The following is a 21330-nucleotide window of genomic DNA, read 5'->3' on the forward strand; positions in this document are numbered from 1 at the left end:
CAGTTTCCAACTTTTGTGGCAAATATTTGTTGCATAAGACCTTTTTCAACCCGGTTTTTTATTCTCACCAAAGGATCACTATAATACTCTCTCTCTCTCTCTCTCTCTCTCTCTCTCTCTCTCTCTCTCTCTCTCTCTCTCTCTCCTTGGATCAGGAGCATAGATGAATGCATGACTCGAGATTAAAGGTATGCATTAGCTTAGAGAGTAAAAGTTGGTTACATGGAAATTTATGGCACAGAAACGTGTTTGTTCCACTGTTCTCAAAGGCAGACTAAACCATTAGGCTGAATACTCAGAAGGGTCTCAGGCCAACTGTCCTCAAGGTGCATCAGTAACTTGGCTGTGAGGTACATATAAAGTTCCAGTCTCTCTGAATAAAAGAGGCATTTTCATAAAATGATCACCACAACTTTGCATAATCAAGGGTATCACTGTATTTAATGTAAAGTAAAATTGATTAAAAATAGAATGCCACATAAAATAAACTAGACTTCCAGTAAGGATAAGCTGAACGAAATAAAAATAGTTTCTGTGAAGTTGTTAGAGTATTCATTAGACCTCATATTTTAAAGGAATCTGCAATACCAGAACCATTTTGATAATTGAAGCTCAAATACTATGGGATCATGTAGAATTTTATTTGTGGTGTGTGTGTGTGTGTGTGTGTGTGTGTGTGTGTGTGTGTGTGTCTGCCTTCTGTCTGTCTGTCTGTCTGTCTGAGTGTGTCTGTGAGTATATGGAGGCCAGAGGTTAGAAGTCGATGTTGGCATCTTCCTCCTATGCCCTCTACTTTATTTTTGAGACAGAGTATCTCACTGAACATAAGGTAATCCACTCAGGTAGCCTTGCTAGCCAGTGAGCCCCGGGGACTCTCTTGTCTCTACTCTTCTGTCCTGAGAGTTACCCCAGTCTGCAAGGGGTGAGAGCACTGTGTCTCCAAACTTGGCTCCTAATATTTGCATGGCATGCACTTTACCTACTGTGCCAGCTTTATAGCCCCACAATGACTTTCCATAAATAATTATAAATTGAAACTAGTACAGAAGAAACGGTCAGGGGGATAAAGCTTTTATGTCAGATGGCCGTGAATTCTGGCTCTTCAGAGATGGTGGCCAACATATTTAACCTTTGGAACCTCAATTGTCTGTGAGTTGATCCCATTTTCACAGGATTAAGAGCTTGATATCTACTTAAGAAACATTTATAATGGAAAAAAACTTGAAAATGTGTATCTTTTAAAAGCATATTACTTTCAAAGATTTCATTAAGACAAACAAGCTTTGTTTTTTTTTAACATTAACTGACCTAATAGATTATTAGAATACTTAGGTCTACAAACTAATTTTAGATAAACACTGTATTTCTCCATAATTACACACATACAACATGGGATATTTTGGTAACCACCAGAACAAAATTCAGGAAAATTATAAAATTCTCTATGCTATGCAGATTTCTGAATCTTCCAGTATTCTACTAAAACAGCATATCAATGAAAACCTAGAGTCAGTTTTATCTTAACACAATTATGGAAGGCAAAGACTTGTAAGTCCAAAGGGGAGTGTTATTTTGTTAATAACCAAACGACCATCTTAGACTATTAATGAGATACCAATCTCATGAAGAAGAATGTCTAGGAATCGCTTGTAATTGAAAATGACGCTGAGGAAAATGGTTAACTCAGAGTAGTTCCAGGCCTCCCGTGGTTTTTTTTTTTCCTTTATGTGTCAGAATCGTAACTCTTAACCGCACAAGGAAAATAGGACTCAGTCTCACTGTGGCCCCCATGATTCAAAGCAAACATGGGCAAAGGCAAAATGAACTCTTTACGGACATGATTCAGTGCACACATTGCTGTAATACACTCTTTGCAGGCAAGAGCTTCTGTTGCTAAATCTTCTGTCAATGCAGGAATTCTGGGGCTTGTGGAGGAAGGGTCTAAGCTAACCTTTTGTTTGTTAATGTGCTTTCACAGTCAAAGTACGAGAATTAACACAGACTGGAATACCCTTGAAGAAAGACATTTATCTTCTTATTTTCTCCAGGGGTGGATTTTCAGAAGCAAAGGAGCATCAGCCCGACATACAAATCTCCTACTGTCCTAAATAGTTTTACAGCCTCCTTTAAAATGACACAAAGTCTGGCAGTATGGCTGCCCGACCAGCACTTCCCCAGGAATCTTCCTCTACTATGACAGGATAGAAGCATCTCTAATACAAATCAACACTATTATTTCCAAAGTAAGCACTTTCAAAGGTGGCTTGAGCAAAAAAGGACAAGTTTGCTGAGCTGCATGCTCTGACAGTGGGTGCAAGATGAGCCTGCGGATTGCATTTCTCTGAGTATCACTGCTTGTGTGGATGCATTTTCAATTGCACTGAGTAAACAGCATGAGATGTTTGATGAGTGTTAATATGCAAGATGTCACAATTAGGTGTGATTGTTCTTTTAAATTACCCTGCTTCTTTTTTTTATTCTTCCTTTGATCTCTCACAGTCAGTGAGAACAAAATTTGTAATTTAAAACATATTGACTTTGACTCAAAAATTTATTTACACATTGTAAATTCATTGTGAGCTGAAACATATAGTTAGACCAGGGGGAATATAACTTTGGTTTATAAAAAAAAAAAGATGCCAGTTTCTTTCTCTTTTGCATGTGCTCTATCACGGCACATTCCCTACTAAATTCCTGACGATAAGTTTAGAGTAGCATTCTGTAAATGCTATATCCTGTAAAACGTGAAAAATGGCAAGGAACCGGAACTCACAAGGAGGTAGGATCTAAATACATTTGTTCTGCGTTATTTATAAATATTCGATTGGATGCTTCCTTTTTATTTATTTTTCGACACGTATAATCATTCTAACAACTTGATCTTCTGTTCACATACTGACAATTTTCAAAACAGGAGTCCGTGGGGTCTGCTTATGGGGTCTTGATTCAGGATAGGTTAGTTATCGGTTCTCTGTTACTTGATATTATTAAATTATCAATAAAGGTGAAATTTTCACATATAGCTGGCAGTGTTGAAAAGACATTGTAGCATACAACTCTTCAAAACGGTGTATATGGTAAAGCCTGTTTCTAAGTCAGCCGGCTCCATAACCTAATAGTCACTGTGGCTTTACAGCAAGCCATGACTTTCTGTTGGTGGCGTTCAACTTACCCGACTCTCACCATCCTTAATATGCTTCTGTCCTTTGTAAAGCATCTAGTTATCACTTTGTCTGTTAACTTGGTCTTGCTAATGATCTATTTTCATTTTGTTCTCTCTAGGATATAGACCCACAGCTAACTGGATTTGATTTATACGAGGGAAATCTACATCAATGGCCACTCTCACCACATTGCTGCTATGGGAAACAGAATGGTCAATAGATGTTCTGATGAATAGTGATGATTGAAGATGCGGCATCAGTCTGTGCGAAATCAATGGAAGCTACTTGCTGCATGAAGAGTGTTTTCAGCTTTCCTTAACAAGCTCCTATCTGAGAAACTGGAGCTGCATTCTACCACCATTCCATCTTTCTCCAGCGGATACAAATATATTTGCCTCACTGTACCAGATAGACAACTAATGTGGGACCATGGCACTTCCCAGATGCATGTGGCCAAATTATGTTTGGAGAGCCATGATGGCATGTGTGGTCCACAGGGGATCGGGTGCCCCGTTGACTCTCTGCTTGTTGGGATGTTTGCTACAGACTTTCCACGTACTCTCTCAAAAGTTGGATGATGTAGACCCATTGGTTACTACTAACTTTGGCAAAATAAGGGGAATTAAGAAAGAACTCAATAACGAAATTTTGGGGCCTGTCATTCAGTTTCTTGGGGTTCCATATGCTGCTCCACCAACAGGAGAACATCGATTTCAGCCTCCAGAACCACCATCTCCCTGGTCTGATGTCCGGAATGCCACTCAGTTTGCTCCTGTATGTCCCCAGAATATCATTGATGGCAGATTGCCTGAAGTTATGCTTCCTGTGTGGTTCACTAATAACTTGGATGTGGTTTCCTCATATGTGCAAGACCAGAGTGAAGACTGTCTATACTTAAACATCTATGTCCCAACTGAAGATGGTGAGTCCATTGCAGGACACACAGGGAGATTTGTGTATTTATTTTCTACTCTAAGTTCTAACAATATTAATTTACGTGTACTGGTAGTATGCATGGCTTTTCCTGTTGGCATGTAGACATATTTTACATGCTTGCATGCTGCTCTTTTTTTGTTTTTGTGTCTCAGTGTATCTGTTCTTATTTTTCCACTGTGCCTACTCATTTTCTTTCCTCCACAGCACGTATACTTAGGTAGAAATGGGCTCCTAATTTCCATTTCCTACCAAATGACTCCTGAGAAGATGCATCAACGTTTCCTCATTGCATGTGCAGGCTCAACGAATTGGGGCTCTTTGGCACTCAGTAAAAGCAGGAGTGTACTGAGTTAGATAGTGGTGTTGCATGTTCCGGCGGTCTGTGATAGAGCGCCATGTTATTTTCTAGTCTTCTATTCATTTTTCAGTAAAAAGAATATCCAAGGAATGTGCCAGAAAACCCGGCAAGAAAATATGTAGAAAAGGAGGTATGTATGAAAGTGAAAATAAAAACGATATATAAGTTTACAGAGGAAGAAGGATACTCTCCCAAAGGATGCCTTGCTGATGCTGGGGAGTGAGTGTTAGGTGACCGGTCAGGAGAGCCAGTACAAGCTGAGCAGACAATACGGGGAAGCTCCTTGCTGGCACTTGTGTTCTCTATGGGCGATGACCCTCTGAATGTGATTTTTTGCTGAGACTTTGCTCATAAAGAAAAAGATACCTCACTCTTATGCGGCCTAAGGAAGCAAACAGCACTGCCTTCACAGCTGGCCAGTTTTGGTCCCTGTACTGTTCCTGAACCTGTAGAAATGTGCGACCTTCTTCAAAATAATCAGTTCAGTCAAAATCTTTATTTTCTGTTGGGATCTTCTTAGATTCTCCCACACACGTTTTGAACTTTCCAAACATAAGGGTAAATTGGCTACAGCTACAGGACAGTTACTATTACTAGGTAATGGGGATTTATTTTCGTCCTGCAATAGTCGTTTTTATTTTTAGTTACACTTCTAGAAGAAAATTAGATATTTTGTTCTTTATGTAAAATATTTACAGTCTTCAAGTGTCTTTAGCATTTGTATATTTATGTTAAACAATTTAAAACATGGGGAAGAACATGATTCAGAAGCTACAATTAAATCAACCTTCAAATCATCCTCCAGCCAGATTGAGCAAATGTAGACACTGACAGCTGCAAGCTCGCATTGAAATGCAGCATGTCCACACTCCATTTTTATTTAACAGTCAGTAAATCACTCATAGGAGTGTATGATTTTCTATGGCAGTAAATCTTCTAAGTGTTATTTTGACCTTATTCACAACTTGATAGAAATTTCAATCTTCCTACAGAAGTCATATTAATATTCCAGTGTTGTATATCCCATCTCCTCTCTGCGCGGGTCAGACTTCATTATGGTATCTTTGTGCGGAAGGGAGTGTCTAAACGACTCTGCTTTATGGGGTTGCGTTATACGGAAGACACTTAGCTTAACAAAACTGTCAACGTTCCATCAAAAGTCTTTGCTTTAAGTTGCTTGGGTGGCAGAGAGCTTGGCCTTTAGTTTTAAAAACTTCAAGGCCAGAGTTTGGTTCAGCACATAGTATGCCTAAGAAGATATGTGGAGGAAACAGAGTGTTTTTAAACAACTAAAGAAAAGTCTTCTCTTCATTTTCAAATGAGAATAGCAGCAGTGATTTGCATCCCTTCAACTAATGCATAATGCTGCAGAGGTTATCATTATGCAGAATATCAAGCATGTGTAATTAGCTAAGTGGCTTTCACCTCCTATCACAACGCTGTTGATTCACAAAGTCATAAATAAAGATGCTGTTGAAGAATGCATAAATAGAGCATAATGCATAAAGATAAGTGGGATTAAGGAAAAAGATAAGGGCTCCTAAAGGTAAGATAGTAAGCAAGAAAATGACCTTTCTTCTCATAGGACTACATCGAGAAAAACAAGCTCAGTAGTAAATTCTTTTTCTCTACTCCTTGGTTTGTTGGTTCTATGTGCTTATCAGAGAGTTGGCAAAGGGTTCTGTAGGCTGGCCTGTTTACTTTGGCAACCTTTGAGCTAATTTATAATTAGATTGGGACAATGTCTACAGATGCCCACTGACTGTGTGCTGCTATTCCGCAGTGCTAATTAAGCACTATTTAACAATCCTTTTGTTAAGGAACTTAACATATCTTATAATTAAAGAAGACTTGCTCCTTTTTCATTGATTATTTATTACCCTAAGTCTGAATAACTAATAATTTAAGTGTAATATTCTATACAACTAGTATGTTATAGAAATACAAAATTTCTACATCTGAAATACAAAACATTTACATCTGACTCTTAGTGAAGTAATGAAAAGTTTCGCTAAACTTTTAGTTTTATATTTACTTTCTACAATGGAAGGTTTGTTCTAGTCAATTTAAGAAAATTATAAAACTACATGTGCTGTCAAGCATCTAGCTTTCCAGTACCTGGGAGTTAAAGGCAGAGCGGGAAGATATAGGTTTCAAATACAGCTGTGGGCATACAATAAACCGGAGGCTATCCTGTGCTTGTGTGCCCTGCCACCAGAAACTATAGAAAAAAAAGAAATGATAAGGGAGAAAAGGAAGAAAATATCATTCTGCTTTAAGAAATTACTAGTAATTTCTTAACCATTTATGAATGCATTAAATATACCTTACATGTGGGCTATGAGTTCTTGAAGGTCTTCATCAGTGATTGCGAATCTGGGTAAGAGTTCTGTTATACTTGGTCCAAATGTTCTGTCATTATTTACCTCTTGTCTTTTAAATGTATAGTGTCATTGCAGAGGCAGAGAGGCCTGGCTCCTGTGCCAGTCCCCCTGGACTCTGGGCATATTGCATTTGGTCAGAACTATTTCTTAATTGCCAATTATAAAGATGTAGTAATCAAGTGAGTTAGTAATAAATGAGGCAGACAAAGCATTCTCTTCTTAGAGAGCTTGCATTCAAATGACTTTGCAAAGAACAACACATTTTCTTTTCTTTGATCTATATAAAAGAAAAAAAAAAAACTTCTCCCTCCAGGAGATGTCACGTTATATTTTTAAAAGTACCTTTTACAACACTCTCCTCTGCATTTGAAGTTGGAAATATATTTAAAAAAATAACATCAAAGGGCTGCCTTTTGTTTTAAAACAAGTATCCATTGCACATTTTAATGTAACTTTTTATATGCCCCATGATAGTTTTAGCTATATCTTAATTGCCTGCTAGATATTCTAGACATTGCCTTCAGAGTTCTGTCCATTTAAAAGTTGAAAAGAAAAAAATCAATTATTAAAATTAGTTGCTGCTGCAGAACACTTGGACACATTAGTGACATAGAAGCTGGAGTTTTGCATGTGGAGAGGCTTGGGTGTTTTTAGAGTTTATCCATTTAATCATTACAACAATGTTATGAGAAAATTATACCAAAGTTCTTGCCCATAGCATTTATTAGATAGAGTTAGGTTATGTTAAATTACTCTGTAGGAAGCACGGCTTAGCCCACAAGCACAAGGATGCAGATTCAGACTTCAAGCACCTTAGAAAAGCCAGGCATGCTGCCATGTGGCTGTCATCCTTCCTCGTGAGACAGAGGACACTCCTGACCTCACTGGCCCACGAGCCTAGTCGATCTTGATCTCCAGAGCTGGTCATCTGCTTCACGTCCCCCTTTTTCCCTTCCATTCTTTCTCGTATATGTTTTTTCTTACATATTCAAACATATTCAAAAATTTAAATTCTATACATTCACAGTAATTTCTTTTTACAAATTCAGACTTTATATCAATTAATTTGATCAAGCTAGTATAAAGGACTTATTAGCAAAAGTATGCGCAAAGTCCATTCTAATAATGCTTTTGTTGTTTGTATTGTTGCTGTTTTTTCTAGAGATTTTTTAAAACTTTTTTCTTTCACCCTTTTCACACTTGTACCACTACATATTCCGCTCTCTCTCATTTCCTGTTTCCAGTTCTCTCCCATTCCCATCAATCTCCCTCTCATCTGATAACACTCTGTCATCTATTTAATACTTTGAGTTTTGTTTGCTTTCTCAGAGAGTTTAATATTGTTCAGTCCTATGCAGGATTTTTTTTACTGCTATGGCTAACACCCCAGTCTATTCCCCTAGAAAGCTGTACAGAGGTAGTTTTAACTTACTTCGTTTTCCCTGTGATTCTAGGTTCCTGCCTTGTGAGACTTGCTAACAGACAGCAAGGTGGTCAAATAACAGGCAGTAAACACATAAAGAAGTAACAGGAGACTAGGCTATGCAAACAAATTGATTGGCTCCTGATTCTGTGGCTATGCTACCCTGCATTCTTCTGGAAGTTGACTGCTATTTCTATAGCTCTCTGGAGATGAATACAGATTTTTATTTTCCTAGTTGTGATGTTTTGTGAATCTACATCGTTTCTCCTCCTTTTCATTATGTAGACATCTTTTAGATGACTGTTGTAATTCCTTACAGCTCAAGCGTGTTTCTGATTTTCAAAAGTATTTGCCATCTATAATGCTTACAGTGTTTACTTGAGGTCATCTACGATGCAACCAAGAACATAACTAGCATATTTAGCAATTTTAGGGTTTATTTGGTTGGCTGTTTAGCATAGGGACTGAATTGACTCCTATCACTGTTGGTTTTTCAAGATTTTACTAAGAATTATATTCCAGGATCATCTTCCTTCTGGATCAATATTTCTAAATCATTCATTCATTTAACTAATATGTATTGATTGCTAGCTGTATAGGCATAGGAATTATTGTCCTAAGTTCAAAGATATCATTAGTTGACAGGAAAATGTTTTCTTACCTGGAATCAGCTAATGAAATTTTTTTCTTCAGTTTAATAGACGTTAAGAGGGGAAAGAAGAAGCAGAGCAATGAGGAGAAGCTCTGTAGACATGTGGGAATGAAGGCAATTTTTAAAAAGGATCAAGATCATCTCTATTTAACCGAAAGCTAGGGATCTATCTTGTATGGTTCCTGAAGAGTTCAGAGTGCATATATGAGAGAGGGTTAATGGAAAAAAGCATTGAGATTCTAGAAGTTTGGAATTAATTTTAAAAGACAGAATAGATGATGCATTGAGAGCAGGTGGTAAGAGAATATAGAGACACATAGAGAACAAAAGAAACTACTAGTGCACCTAGACCTGAGAGTTACCTACTCAGAACAGGAGGAGAACAATGAAAATTGTAGTTTCTTTGTGTTTTGAAGATCATATTTTTTGGTAAATTTCTTATAGGTTGTGACAAAGTCCTGATCTTACACCATAAAGTGATGCATATTCCATCAATTAAGATGAAAATGGAAGAATATGGAATTGTATGGGGCTTAGCATAGTTGGAAGATGCTGTTTGGTTTTGGCCATAATAAATTAGAGTTCATCATTACTCACCCACAGGTAAACATCAAGGAACCAGTGTTCTTAACCAACAGCATGGATCATACTTAGAAAAGGGATATATGCTGAGATTTTTCAAATTATTATATTAGCCACAATAAAGGAAGCCAATAAAATAGAGAAATAAAACCTCTAAGGTCTAATTTACAGAAATATTCCAACATTTTGAAGACTGAGACAAAAATCCATGTTGGATGACAGATGTGTTAGTCAACTTTCCATTCTTATAACAAGTGATCGCATATTCACTTTTAGGGAAAATTTTATTTTGGTTGAATGGTTTTGATCCATGATTGCTTGGCCCCACTGCATTTGGGCTGTGGTGAAGTGGTATACCATTGAGGAGTGTGACAGAGATGACCTGCACCCCTCAGGAGGCTCAGAAACAGTGCCAGCATTTCTTTCATGACTAGGCCCCTCCTTCTACCACACCCCACCTCCTGAAGTGTTCAGTGTCTACTAACAGTACTGCAGGCTGATAAACAAGAGGCCTTTAACACATGACATAGGGGAAGCATTGAACATACAGAACATAGGAAGAGGCAAATCTAGATTCTGTTGTTGTTGGCCTTGAAGCTAAGAAATGTAAGGAAATCCACACAACGTGTGCACATCAGGTCCACAAATGAGTCTTTGTGGAGTGATGCTATTTTACAGTGAGCACCAAATTAAGAGAGTGGGAGGAGGATGAGGGCTTGAGCATAAATGGTTGTTTTAAAGAGTTTTGAAAACAGAGGTAGGTTTGTAACTGGATTAAGATCGATGAAATGAAGGATTGCTTGGAAATAGTAGATAAATAATTCAAATGTACAGGGAAGATTGTAGAATTTCTGGAATAATATCACTGAATCAGTGAAAAGGGAGATTTAGCAGTGTCATTGGGAAGATTGCAATAAAAAGATGCATTTATAATTTGAGGTAACATGGTAGAGGAGAGAGACATGGTGCGAGTGCATGGGTAACAGTGACGATGGGATTGATTTCCTTCTGGCTTTTCTCTATTCTAATTGACATATGATGGTATGGGAAAAGCAGAGAGAATTAACATTGCCAAGATGGTCCCACCATATAGACTTTTGGCCTTACTCATTTATTCATTACCACAATGCTGTGACTATTTTTTTTTATCCCAATGGAGAACAGCAGAGGCCAAATATCTTGTCCAGAGATTCATAATGTTTTCACCGCCGACTAGCCATGCTTTCTTTGAGGTGATTCCTTCAGAATGAAGGGACTCAAAACAACAGAAACAGGCCTATGACAGCAGCAACAGTCCTTTCCTTTGGGGATTATGCATCAAATACACTCTGTGTCAAAATAATTAATTACAACCTCTGATTCATTCACTGTTACAAGTTTAATGAAAATCGCCCTTGAGCCATAGGTGTGATTCCATATTTGGGTCAATAGCGGGTGATCTTTCTGAAAGCTGAAAGGCAGTACTTGGAACTCTTACATGACGTCTTCAGAGAACATCAGTTATGCATTGTTTACTGACAGGCCTGTCAGGCTTCCTGGAACAGGTGATGAAAAGGCCATTGTTGGTATCTACTTCACTTTTTTCTGTAGAAACAAAATGTGTTTTTTCAGTAGAAACTAGGCTTGAAATTCAAAACTTTTAAGTCATATATATCACAAACAAAAAGAGCTATGCTCAAAAATAAATTGACTGTAGATGTTACTCACCTCAGCAGGGTGACTCCTGACATGTCACTTTCTCAGGCTGTTCAGTGGGCCTTCCCACTATGAATACATGGCATCTATGTCTGTTCTGGCTACCACTATAGTTGGGGTTAGTGCTTTTGTCTTAAGTGATCTTATATTTATTCTTCTTTTCTTTCTCCCTGAGGTGGTAAATGAGGAACAAATGGAGAGAGGACAAGACTAGCTTCAAATGCAATGGTGATTTTTACCACTCACACCCACCTCAAACTCAGAACCTTAACAAAACAAACTCTAAACAAAAGAAGCACAGTTTCTTCTTTTCTTTCCTTTATTTTTAACTTAATTTCTTCATGCTATATAATTTGATCTTATTTTCCCCTCCTTAAGTTTTCCCAGATTTTCCTTCCCTCCGAACCTATCCAACTTCATGTTCTTTCTCTCAAAACAAAAATAAAAGTAAAATGATAAAACGAAAATCAAAACAAAGAAAGAAAAAAACCCAAGAAGACAACCCAAAAGAAAACACATGTCTATCTGTCTCTTTTTCTCTTTCTCTTCTTCCTTTCTTCCTCCCTTCCCTCCCTCCCTCCCTCCTTTCTTTCTTTCTCTCTTTCTTTCTTTCTTTCTTTCTTTCTTGCCTTCTTTTTAATTTGAAGTGATGAATTTGATTTTGACAATTTTGTGCATGTATACAATCCATTTGTGTGTGTGTGTGTGTGTGTGTGCTTTGACCTCTTTTTTTTTTTTTATTTTTTTTTTTATTATTAACTTTATTTCTTATATACATTTGGTGTTATTCCCCTTTCCCGGTTTCCTCAACATCCATCCTCCCCCCCTTCCTTATGGTGTTCCTCCCCACCCCCCCCATTGCCGCCCTCCCCCGACAGTCTAGTTTTGGGGGTTCAGTCTTAGCAGGACCCAGGGCTTCCCTTCCACTGGTTTTTACTAGGATATTCATTTTACCTGAGGTCAGAGTCCAGGTCAGTCCATGTATTCTTTGGGTAGTGGCTTAGTCCTTTTGGCCTGTAGATATGGGGTTCGAGCCCTTTCCCTTTCCAGTTCTTTCTCTGATTCCTTCGGGGTCCTGTTCTCAGTTCAGTGGTTTCCTGCTGGCCTTATTTGCTGTATTCTGGCTGTGTCTTTCAGAGCGATATGCATTCACTTTTTGATCATCCTCCCTTGAGTTTCATTTGTTCTAGGCATCTAGGTAATTCGAGCATTTGGGCTAATTCCTTATCAATTACATACCATGTTTCTTTCTGTGATTCCTTTCCAGGATGATATTTTCCAGTTCCAACCATTTGCCTTTCCTAAAAGTCATTTTTTTGATAGCTGAGTAATATTCCATTGTGTAGATGTACCATTTGTTTTGACTTCCTTAATTCCCTTGCTCCTGCCATCCTTTCCTTCCTTTCCTTTTCATAGTCATCCCTTTCTTTTCCTTTCCTTCTTTTTTCCTTCCTTTCCCTTCCTTTCCTTCCTTCCCTTTCCCTTCCCTTCCTTTCCTGTCCTGTCCTGTCCTTCCTGTCCTGTCCTGTCCTGTCCTGTCCTTTCCTGTCCTGTCCTGTCCTGTCCTGTCCTGTCCTGTCTTGTGCTGTCCTGTCCTTTCCTTTCTGACTCTGATTTTAATCAGGACCATATGTGTGACCAAAGTTTGAAGATATTTATTGGGTTCACAGTTGACACACAATTGAAAATAATGATTGTTTGTCCTTCAGAACACTGCAATAGCTAAAAGTTCAGCAGCGAGGAATAGGGCTCCATTAACACATCTCAGAGAGTAATCGGCTGTGACACAGTCTGGAGAGGCCCCAGTGCAACTATTAAAGCCTGTAGCAGCCGTAAGATCACAAAAGCACTAAATAGAGTTTTTAGATCATTTGGTTTAAATTCACTTTTTACTTTCAGGTCTATATGTGTGCATGTTCACATGTGCCCATATATGTATGCATGTGTGTTGAGGAGAGACGTGACCTCCAATGCTGTTTCTCTTTTTCCTATCTTTTTTATGTTTTGAGAAAGCTTCTTTCATTGGTTAGAGTTTACTGAGTACACTGTGCTGATTGTCCAGTGAGCTGCATGAATACTCTTGCATTCATGTCCTCAGCACTAGTACTGTAAGTGAGTGCTACTAGACCTGTTTATTTTGCATGGTTTCTGAGGATCAAACTCAGGCATTCATTCTAAAATGTCAAGCACAGTACCAACTGAGCCATCTTGGCAAACCTTTGGTTAATTAATTAATTAATTAATTAATTATTTCTTTTGGAGCTGAGGACTGAACCCAGGGTCTTGTGCTTGCTAGGCAAGTGCTCTACCACTGAGCTAAATACCCAATCCCTAATTTATTTTTAATTGATATTTAAAACATAAAATTTATAGATATTAGAGGGAAGATTCATTTTATTATGATGTGTATATTCATTATATATGTATACACACATGTGTGTATATGTATGATGAAATCACTTATGTTGGAAACAATCATGTGCTTTTCCTTTATCTTTTTTAAATAGATAGCATATAATCATTGCCAGTAGTCACCATAATGGGCAGCACACAGACCTTCTTGTCCTCTTGTAACTCAGTTCCCTTTGTTAATCTCTCACCTTTTCTCTTTCCCTTCTTTCTCCCAATAGCAGGGCCCATTGTTGTACTTCCAACTTCTTTGAGACCATCTTTTTTAGGCCATGCATGATGGTCATTCTCTGCAGTGATTATTTTCACATGACCCTGCACCAGTGAACACACTTCTTTATGTTGCACTCCCTGAGCTTACTGCTTATATCTACTGCAACAACCTGAATCACACTTCTGAAGACAACAGACCAAAGATCAGGGAGTCAGCATCGAAGTTGCTTTTAGCAGATGTCACAGAGGCATATTCCTGCTTCTTTGCATTTCTGGAGGCCAACACTGGTCTTCAGCATCCTGTCCCATGTGGAGGCATTAGTCCAGTCTCTATCTCTGCTGTCTTAAGACCCTCAGGTCTTTTCACATGACCTGTATACAAGGCTTTCAAGCAATAGGTTTAGGGTTCATCTGAATCAAAGATGGCATCCTCTCATTTACATTTGTATAGCCCACCACTGCATTGCTTTGCCTCAATGAAATAAATGAGTACCATAACTTGCACGGCTTTAAAAAAAGGATTTTTTATTTTTGGTTCATAGTTTTGGAATTTACAAATCTAAGATTATTATGCCAGAAGAGTTAGTATTTTCTGAGATCTTTTGGGATCTCTCTTTGAAATGTAGATGGCCTTTTCCCATATCTGTTCGCAGTGTTATCTTTGTAACTGTCTGTGTTCCCATTCTTTTTATTAATGTTTGTGTTACATGAGTATATGCTTTCATGTTGATGTGGGTACCATATTTGTCTCAGAAGAGAACATGAGATCCCTGGAACTAAAATTATCGATGATTGTGTGCTGCTATGGGTGCTGAGAACTCAATGTGGTTCCTTTGCAAGATCAGCAAGTACTCTTAACGGCCGATCCATCTCTTAGGCTTAAATTGTTCTTTCTTAATAATAACATTGGTCACACTGGACTGGATATTATGCTTATGATCTCATCTTGAAAAATTACATCTGTCATTGCCCTGTTTTCAGAACATTAGTCAGAATTATTTTTGGAAGTACCTATGTTAAGAATTTAATCTGTTGATTTTGACAATCCAGCACATAAAAGTTGTGGTCTGAGGTTCTAGATGACCTAAGTTCTGTTTTTTTAAAATATGTTAACATATTTTATGTGAGTAACATATTTATATCATTTTTAGTCTTATTTCTCCCCATTCCAACTTCTCCTGTGCCCCCATCACTCCCATTTGAATTTGTGACCTCGCTCATAATTATGTATGTACATTTATATAGGCATGCATGCGTACATGTATAATCTACTGAGTACATTTAGTGTTGTTCATATGTCCATGTTACCACTTAGAATTGGATAACCTACCAAGGGGACTCGTCTCTGAAGAAAACTAGTTCTTTTTCCCTTTTTCCAGAAGTAGGGCCTTGGGAAATCCCCCTCATCCATGCTGTCATGTCAACTGGCTTGGTCATTATGCAAGTCTTGCTCAGGTCCCCTATTGCTGAGCCTTCTTAGTTGCTGTACGAGAGGGTTTGAGTTCTATGGAAACATCCAGGACAATGCTTTTTATAACTTCCTGCCAGGGATTGATTTAAAATTGTACTATCACTATATTATATAGGTAAAGAAAAATGTGATCAATATTAAATGATTTCTGTAAAGTCACATGACATCAGGCATAGGAAAGACAGCTCCTATGGAAATTAAAACTTAAAGTTCTTAAAAATTTTAAGCTATTGTTTTATCATGGTGGAGTACTGTGTAGTACTCCACATGCTTTTAAATAATTAATTATTTGACTTTGTGAGTCAACAAGATTCTGGTTTCCTTTATATTTCTTTAACTGTAAATATTTTACTCAGTAGCTCAGGTGCTAGCATAATTTTAACAAAATTTAAATTCTACAATGTAAACCTGTAGTGATATTAATTTTGAATTCTGCTTCATTCACCACTATCGAGCAATTGAAAAATGTTCTTTTAAAGGAAATTTTAAGATTTAGTTTTTTGGTTACTCTGTAACTCATCTAGAGAGTGGAGTATTGATAGTGTTAGGGAAAACTAATGACAGGCAATAATTTTTATTAAAGTATGTAGAATGTTACAAAAAATCAGATTGAAACACCAATAAATTGAAATAGCAGCAGAAATGTCACTGCAACAATCATTCCAAAGGAGAATTTGGATTAATCAACAGTGACCATAATTTGCTGCACCTCAACCTGTAAATGAAGTAGGAACCTTTCTTTCCTTTTAGACAGAACTCTTCTAATAGATGTGTCAAAAAAAGGAATTGTTAGGTGTTCTACACTCAGGATGACAATTAAGACAGGTTCCTCTCTTCCCTTAAGCCAGAGCCCTAATCCTACTTTCTCAGGTCTTTAGGGATACTCTCATACAGCGCTCTTCCACAGCATCTTTGTCTGCAAGGAGGCACACCAGAAGCAAGCTATAAACTCTCCCTCAGAGCTAAACTCCTCTCAGCACTTCCATGACTATCTGTCTTGGAAAGAGGAAGGTCAGGTTTACAGATCTCAGGTGCAGTTCTAATCTTTCCTTGAGAAGAATCCATGCATTGGCTGACACTTTAACTTACAAACTCTGTAGAGCCTGAGGCTTCTGACCTGTTCCACTTGGGACAGCCATGTGCCAGCTTGTTCCTTTCTTGATATACCCGAGTACCTACCATCAAAGATATCCACATTCAACCATATTTTGAAAGTGTCAGGATATCAGCAAGCATCCCTTAATATGAATAGATGCTTTCTACAATGACACGCTATCTTTTCTTTCTTCTGTTTTCACAGGACCCTAAAGCGGATTTTATGACTTAAAAAGTTTGCAGGTCATTTATTTAGGAAATTGACTTTGTGTGAGGAAAACTAAAATAACTATAAATTTGGATTCTGATTTTTTAGTATAATACTGATCATTAATTGGATCTGAAATATAGGGGTGCTCCTTTTAACTTGCATCTATTTTGCACAGATTTCTGGCCATCCTTCACTTTAATAAACAGCATTTTAAAAGGAAAAGAAAAAAGAGAATATTTACTGGGGTCTTATGTTATCATTCATTGAAGATTTTTTAACTCTACTTTTAAATATATTTTTGACACAATATATTTTGATCATGTTCTTTCCCTTCCTCTAAATCTGCCTAGACTCTATCCATTGGAAAACACTGGTTTTCCTTTCTCAGTAAGTATATTGCAAATACTTTCTTGGCAAGGGATATGATTTTGTGTCCATTTCCCCTTCTTACTGCTGGTAATTCGTATGGTTAAAACTTGCGCAGGTCTTGTACATGCTATCAGTGTCTCTATGTGTTGGGTCTGGATCTTGTTTTCTTGGAATCATTTATCACTTCTGACTCTTATGCTTGTTCTACCTCCTCTTCCTCATAGATCCACAAGACTTCAGTAGAGGGATTTGACAAAGATACCCTGTGTAGGTCTGAGTGCTAGAAAGTTTCTCACTGTATCCACCTTGTTAATTTGTGGGTCTCTGTGTTAATTAGTACATGCTGCAGGAAGAAGTTTTTCTGATGAGGATTCAGTTATGATATCATTTACAGGTAGAGTGACACACCCCCAGGAGTCATTTTTCTTTAACCAGAGTAATAGTAGTAGGCTTTCTCCTATTCTCAGGTTCGTGAACACTTTAGCAATGTTATGTATGACTTCCAACTCATGGAGTGGGCTCTAAGTCCAATAAGAGAATGGTCAGTTACTCCCATAATATTTGTGCTACTACAGTACCAATATATCTCATGCTGTTAAAGGTTACAGGGTGTGTAGATGGGTGACATTGATTTCTCTCTGTAGTAAAGGAAAAAACCTCTTCCAGAACCATGGAAACTAAGTCAGTAGTACTAAGCTTCTTGGTGGACAGTGACTCAATTTCTCTATCTCCTGTGATATAGTAGAGTTTTCATCAATAGGGCCCTATCATCAAGTTGTGTAGGGCAACTGAGATCCTTGCCAATGTAACCTGTGGTTGGTGTGTGAAAGGTTCTATGGGACCTTGTTGGCCAAAGACTCACCAAGAGGTAACTCATTCCTGGCAATTGTAGTCTTACTTGGTGGCATAAGACTTCCAGTTAGGGCAGTTCCTCACCCATTATATGGTGATTTCATTTATATACCCTTCATGAGTGTAAATATTTAAAGAAGCATCTATAGTAAGATGTTCCCATATCGTTTTTGAGAAAACATTTAGTGTTAACTGTCACTTCTCATATTCCCTCCTCTTTTATCCTTTCTATTAGTCCTTTTACTTTCTCCTTTATTTCTTTATAACACTATATTCTATCTCATCTTCTTTGAAAGATTATCCTCTTCCTCTCTGGCCCCTTGCTACCTCCCTGACTTCTGTAGTGACTCGGATTGAGATACACATATTTAAAGCATATTAGCATCCACAAATAAAAGAAAACAGCTACTATTTATCTTTTCCGCTCTGAGTTACCTCACTGAGGATGACTGTATATAGCTCCATCCATTTACCAGCAAATTTCACATTTCTTAAGAGCTGAATAATATTCCATTGTGTAAAAGTATCAACAGCTTCATCAACCATTTCCACAGGTGATGGACCTCTGGCCTGCTTTCAATTCCGGCTACTCTGAATAGAGCAATGACGAACACGGAAGAGCAAGTGTCTGTAGTAAGATGTATTGGAGATTTTGACAGTCATCAGAGAATACAAGTTGATCTTGAATTCTCAACTTTCGCTCTCCCCATCCCCTCTCTCAACCAGATTCTCTAGTGGCCAAGGTGCTCGACGAACCAAAGCACTGAAGCCATGGGTTGCTCTTTGCTGGAGATTTTGAAAGTCAGTAGAGAACTTTGGTTTATTACCTAGAGGACAGGGAATATTTTTGTCCTCTTGCAGCTTGCATTGCAAGGACCTTAGAGAATGTGTTGATTCCCATGTCAGTATTTCCAAGTATAGTTATCTTGATATGTATTAAAATAACCAAAGGAGGAGAAAGCAGCTTTTCTGAAGATTGAAAAAATAAAAAGTAATGATGCTGATATTTGGCACTGTGTTTTCTATAACAAAACATTTAATTAAATCTTTAAATGCGTACGGAACACAAAATATGCACATCAGACTAAAACACATCAGGCGGAAACAAAACTGTAATTATATCAACCCTGCCTGCCTGCCTGAGCCTGCCTTACTTCCTCTGCCAGGAGGCAGAGGTTTAAAACTTTAAATCCTCCCATTTTTAGAAAAGCCTCTCCCATACCTGTGGCCATTTCTGTAAAGCTCCAAGCACTTTGGCTACTGATGCAAGCTGCTGCTTTACTGACAGTAGGCTGTGGTTTCCAGACATTAATGAACAGCTGTTGCTCTCCAGTTCCTTTTCGCATATGGGGAGGCCTGGGGCAGACCTCAAAGACACCAAGTTAAAAGTGCTTTCAACCGCTACCCACAAGAGTGTTGTCTACCTCAGGAGAGAAGCAGGGAGAGAGCAAATGAGGTAAGGACTGGGGAAGGAGGCAAGACACTATCATAGGCTCATGAAGAAAGCAATGTGTGTGTGTGTGTGTGTGTGTGTGTGTGTGTGTGTGTGTGTGTACACATCAATGGACATGTGTGTGTGTGTGTATACATCTTGTGATGTGTGTGTGTGTGTGGGTGTGTGTGTGTGTGTGTGTGTGTGTGTGCTCGTGTGTGTGATGAGGCCAGAGTTAAATCTCAGGTACCCTTTATTAGATACCATCCACTTATATTTAGGCTGTCTCTTGTTGACCTGAAACTTGCCCAGTTGGCTGTGTTCTGGGGATCAAATTCAGACTCTCACATTTACAAGATACTACCATTGAGGTTTTTCCTAGCCACTGGGTATTTCAAGACAAATTTACTCAGGACAAGAATGCTATAGGATTGACAACTCAGTCTTCCCTGTGAGTGAAAAGGCTAACAGGTGTCTGTGGGAACAGTTTACTGATTTCATATTAAAATATTTTGATCATTCACTAGATACAACTATTTCATTGTGTATGTGTTTAGGGGTACAGGTGAGCGGGCTCCCTTCCCTTCACTGTACATGTATATGGGACACACGTAAGGGAGCCTCCTTCCATTTTATCTCTAGATACACCTCTCCCTTTTAATGCTCTCTCTTGATCAGTTTCCAGCAGGACTATCTACCCTTTCTGAAATACAGACCTGATACATGCTTGACATAATAACTTTGTAATGTCTGAGACTTGCAAACGCTATTGCAAACAACCACAGAATGGTAACTGCATACACTTTGCCTACAGCTACTCTTTTCTAATGTTGTGTTTTGAATGATTGATAGTGGTGGGGACATAGTCTTCCAACAAACAAAACAAAACAGAACAAAAACAAACAAAAATGAAACAACAACAATAAAACCAAAAAACCAAAACAAAACAAGAGTGGTATTTACACACTTTAAAGCTATAGTGGCCAAACCTCACTTCATGAGGGGCCTCTGTGGGTGGGGATACAGGCTGTGTTTGCACACTCTAACCCTCTGGATACATGATGACTCATGCTCACGTACTGCCTGTCCTTTCTTCTCTGATTTTTTATCTTAACTTTCTTCCCTTAAAGACAAACACAAACCCACAACTGCTCATATCTATTTTTAAATTATTTTTCTTTCCTTAAATATGAATAGATATTTTAAAATTAAACAAGTCTCCTTTTTTTTTTTTTCTCCATCTTTATTAACTTGGGTATTTCTTATTTACATTTTGATTGTTATTCCCTTTCCTGGTTTCCTGGCCAATATCCCCCGTAAACCCTCCCCCTCTCCTTCTCAATGGGTGTTGCTCTCTCTATCCTCCCCCCATTACAGCCCTCCCTCCAACAATCACTTTCACTGGGGGTTCAATCTTGGCAGATCCAAGGGCTTCCCCTTACACTGGTGCTTTTACTAGGCTATTCATTGCTACCTATGCAGTTGGAGCCCAGGGTCAGTCCATGTATAGTCTTTGGGTAGTGGCTTAGTCCCTGGAAGCTCTGGTTGCTTGGCATTGTTGTTGATATGGGGTCTCAAGCCCCTTCAAGCTCTTTCAGTCCTTTCTAAGATTCCTTCAACAGGGTTCTCAGTTCAGTGGTTTGCTGCTGGCATTTGCCTATATATTTGCTGTATTCTGGCTGTGTCTCTCAGGAGAGATCTACATCCGGTTCCTGTCAGCCTGCACTTCTTTGCTTCATCCATCTTATCTAGTTTGGTGGCTGTATATGTATGGGCCACATGTGGGGCAGGCTCTGAATGGGTGTTCCTTCTGCCTCTGTTCTACACTTTGCCTCCCTATTCCCTGCCAAGGGTATTCTTGTTCCCCTTTTAAAGAAGGAGTGAAGCATTCACATTTTGGTCATCCTTCTTGAGGTTCATGTGTTCTGCACATCTAGGGGAATTTGAGCATTTGGACTAATAGCCACTTAGCAATGAGTGCATACCATGTGTGTTTTTCTGTGATTTGGTTACTTCACTCAGGATGATATTTTCCAGTTCCATCCATTTGCCTATGAATTTCGTAAAGTCATTGTTTTTGATAG

The 21330-nt window shown here is 38.4% G+C and overlaps 1 protein-coding gene across 13 annotated transcripts in view; it reads left to right on the forward strand.

Moving 5' to 3' along the window:
* The window catches only part of Nlgn1 (neuroligin 1), an 858670-nt gene that overhangs the window by 197987 nt on the left and 639353 nt on the right, over positions 1 to 21330 (forward strand). For 11 of the 13 annotated variants that reach the window (XM_032898593.1, XM_032898591.1, XM_032898590.1 and 8 more), the window contains one exon: positions 3283 to 4086. In XM_032898593.1, the coding sequence (XP_032754484.1) occupies positions 3594 to 4086 (493 nt within the window). In that variant the 5' untranslated portion in view covers positions 3283 to 3593. Of the gene's footprint in view, positions 1 to 1803; positions 2244 to 2687; positions 2780 to 3282; positions 4087 to 21330 lie in introns of those variants that run through there. The other 2 variants (XM_032898594.1, XM_032898592.1) reach the window with 2 other exon arrangements.

The sequence above is a fragment of the Rattus rattus genome, chromosome 3 (assembly GCF_011064425.1).
Source record: "Rattus rattus isolate New Zealand chromosome 3, Rrattus_CSIRO_v1, whole genome shotgun sequence".
Classification (NCBI taxonomy): Eukaryota; Metazoa; Chordata; class Mammalia; order Rodentia; family Muridae; genus Rattus; species Rattus rattus.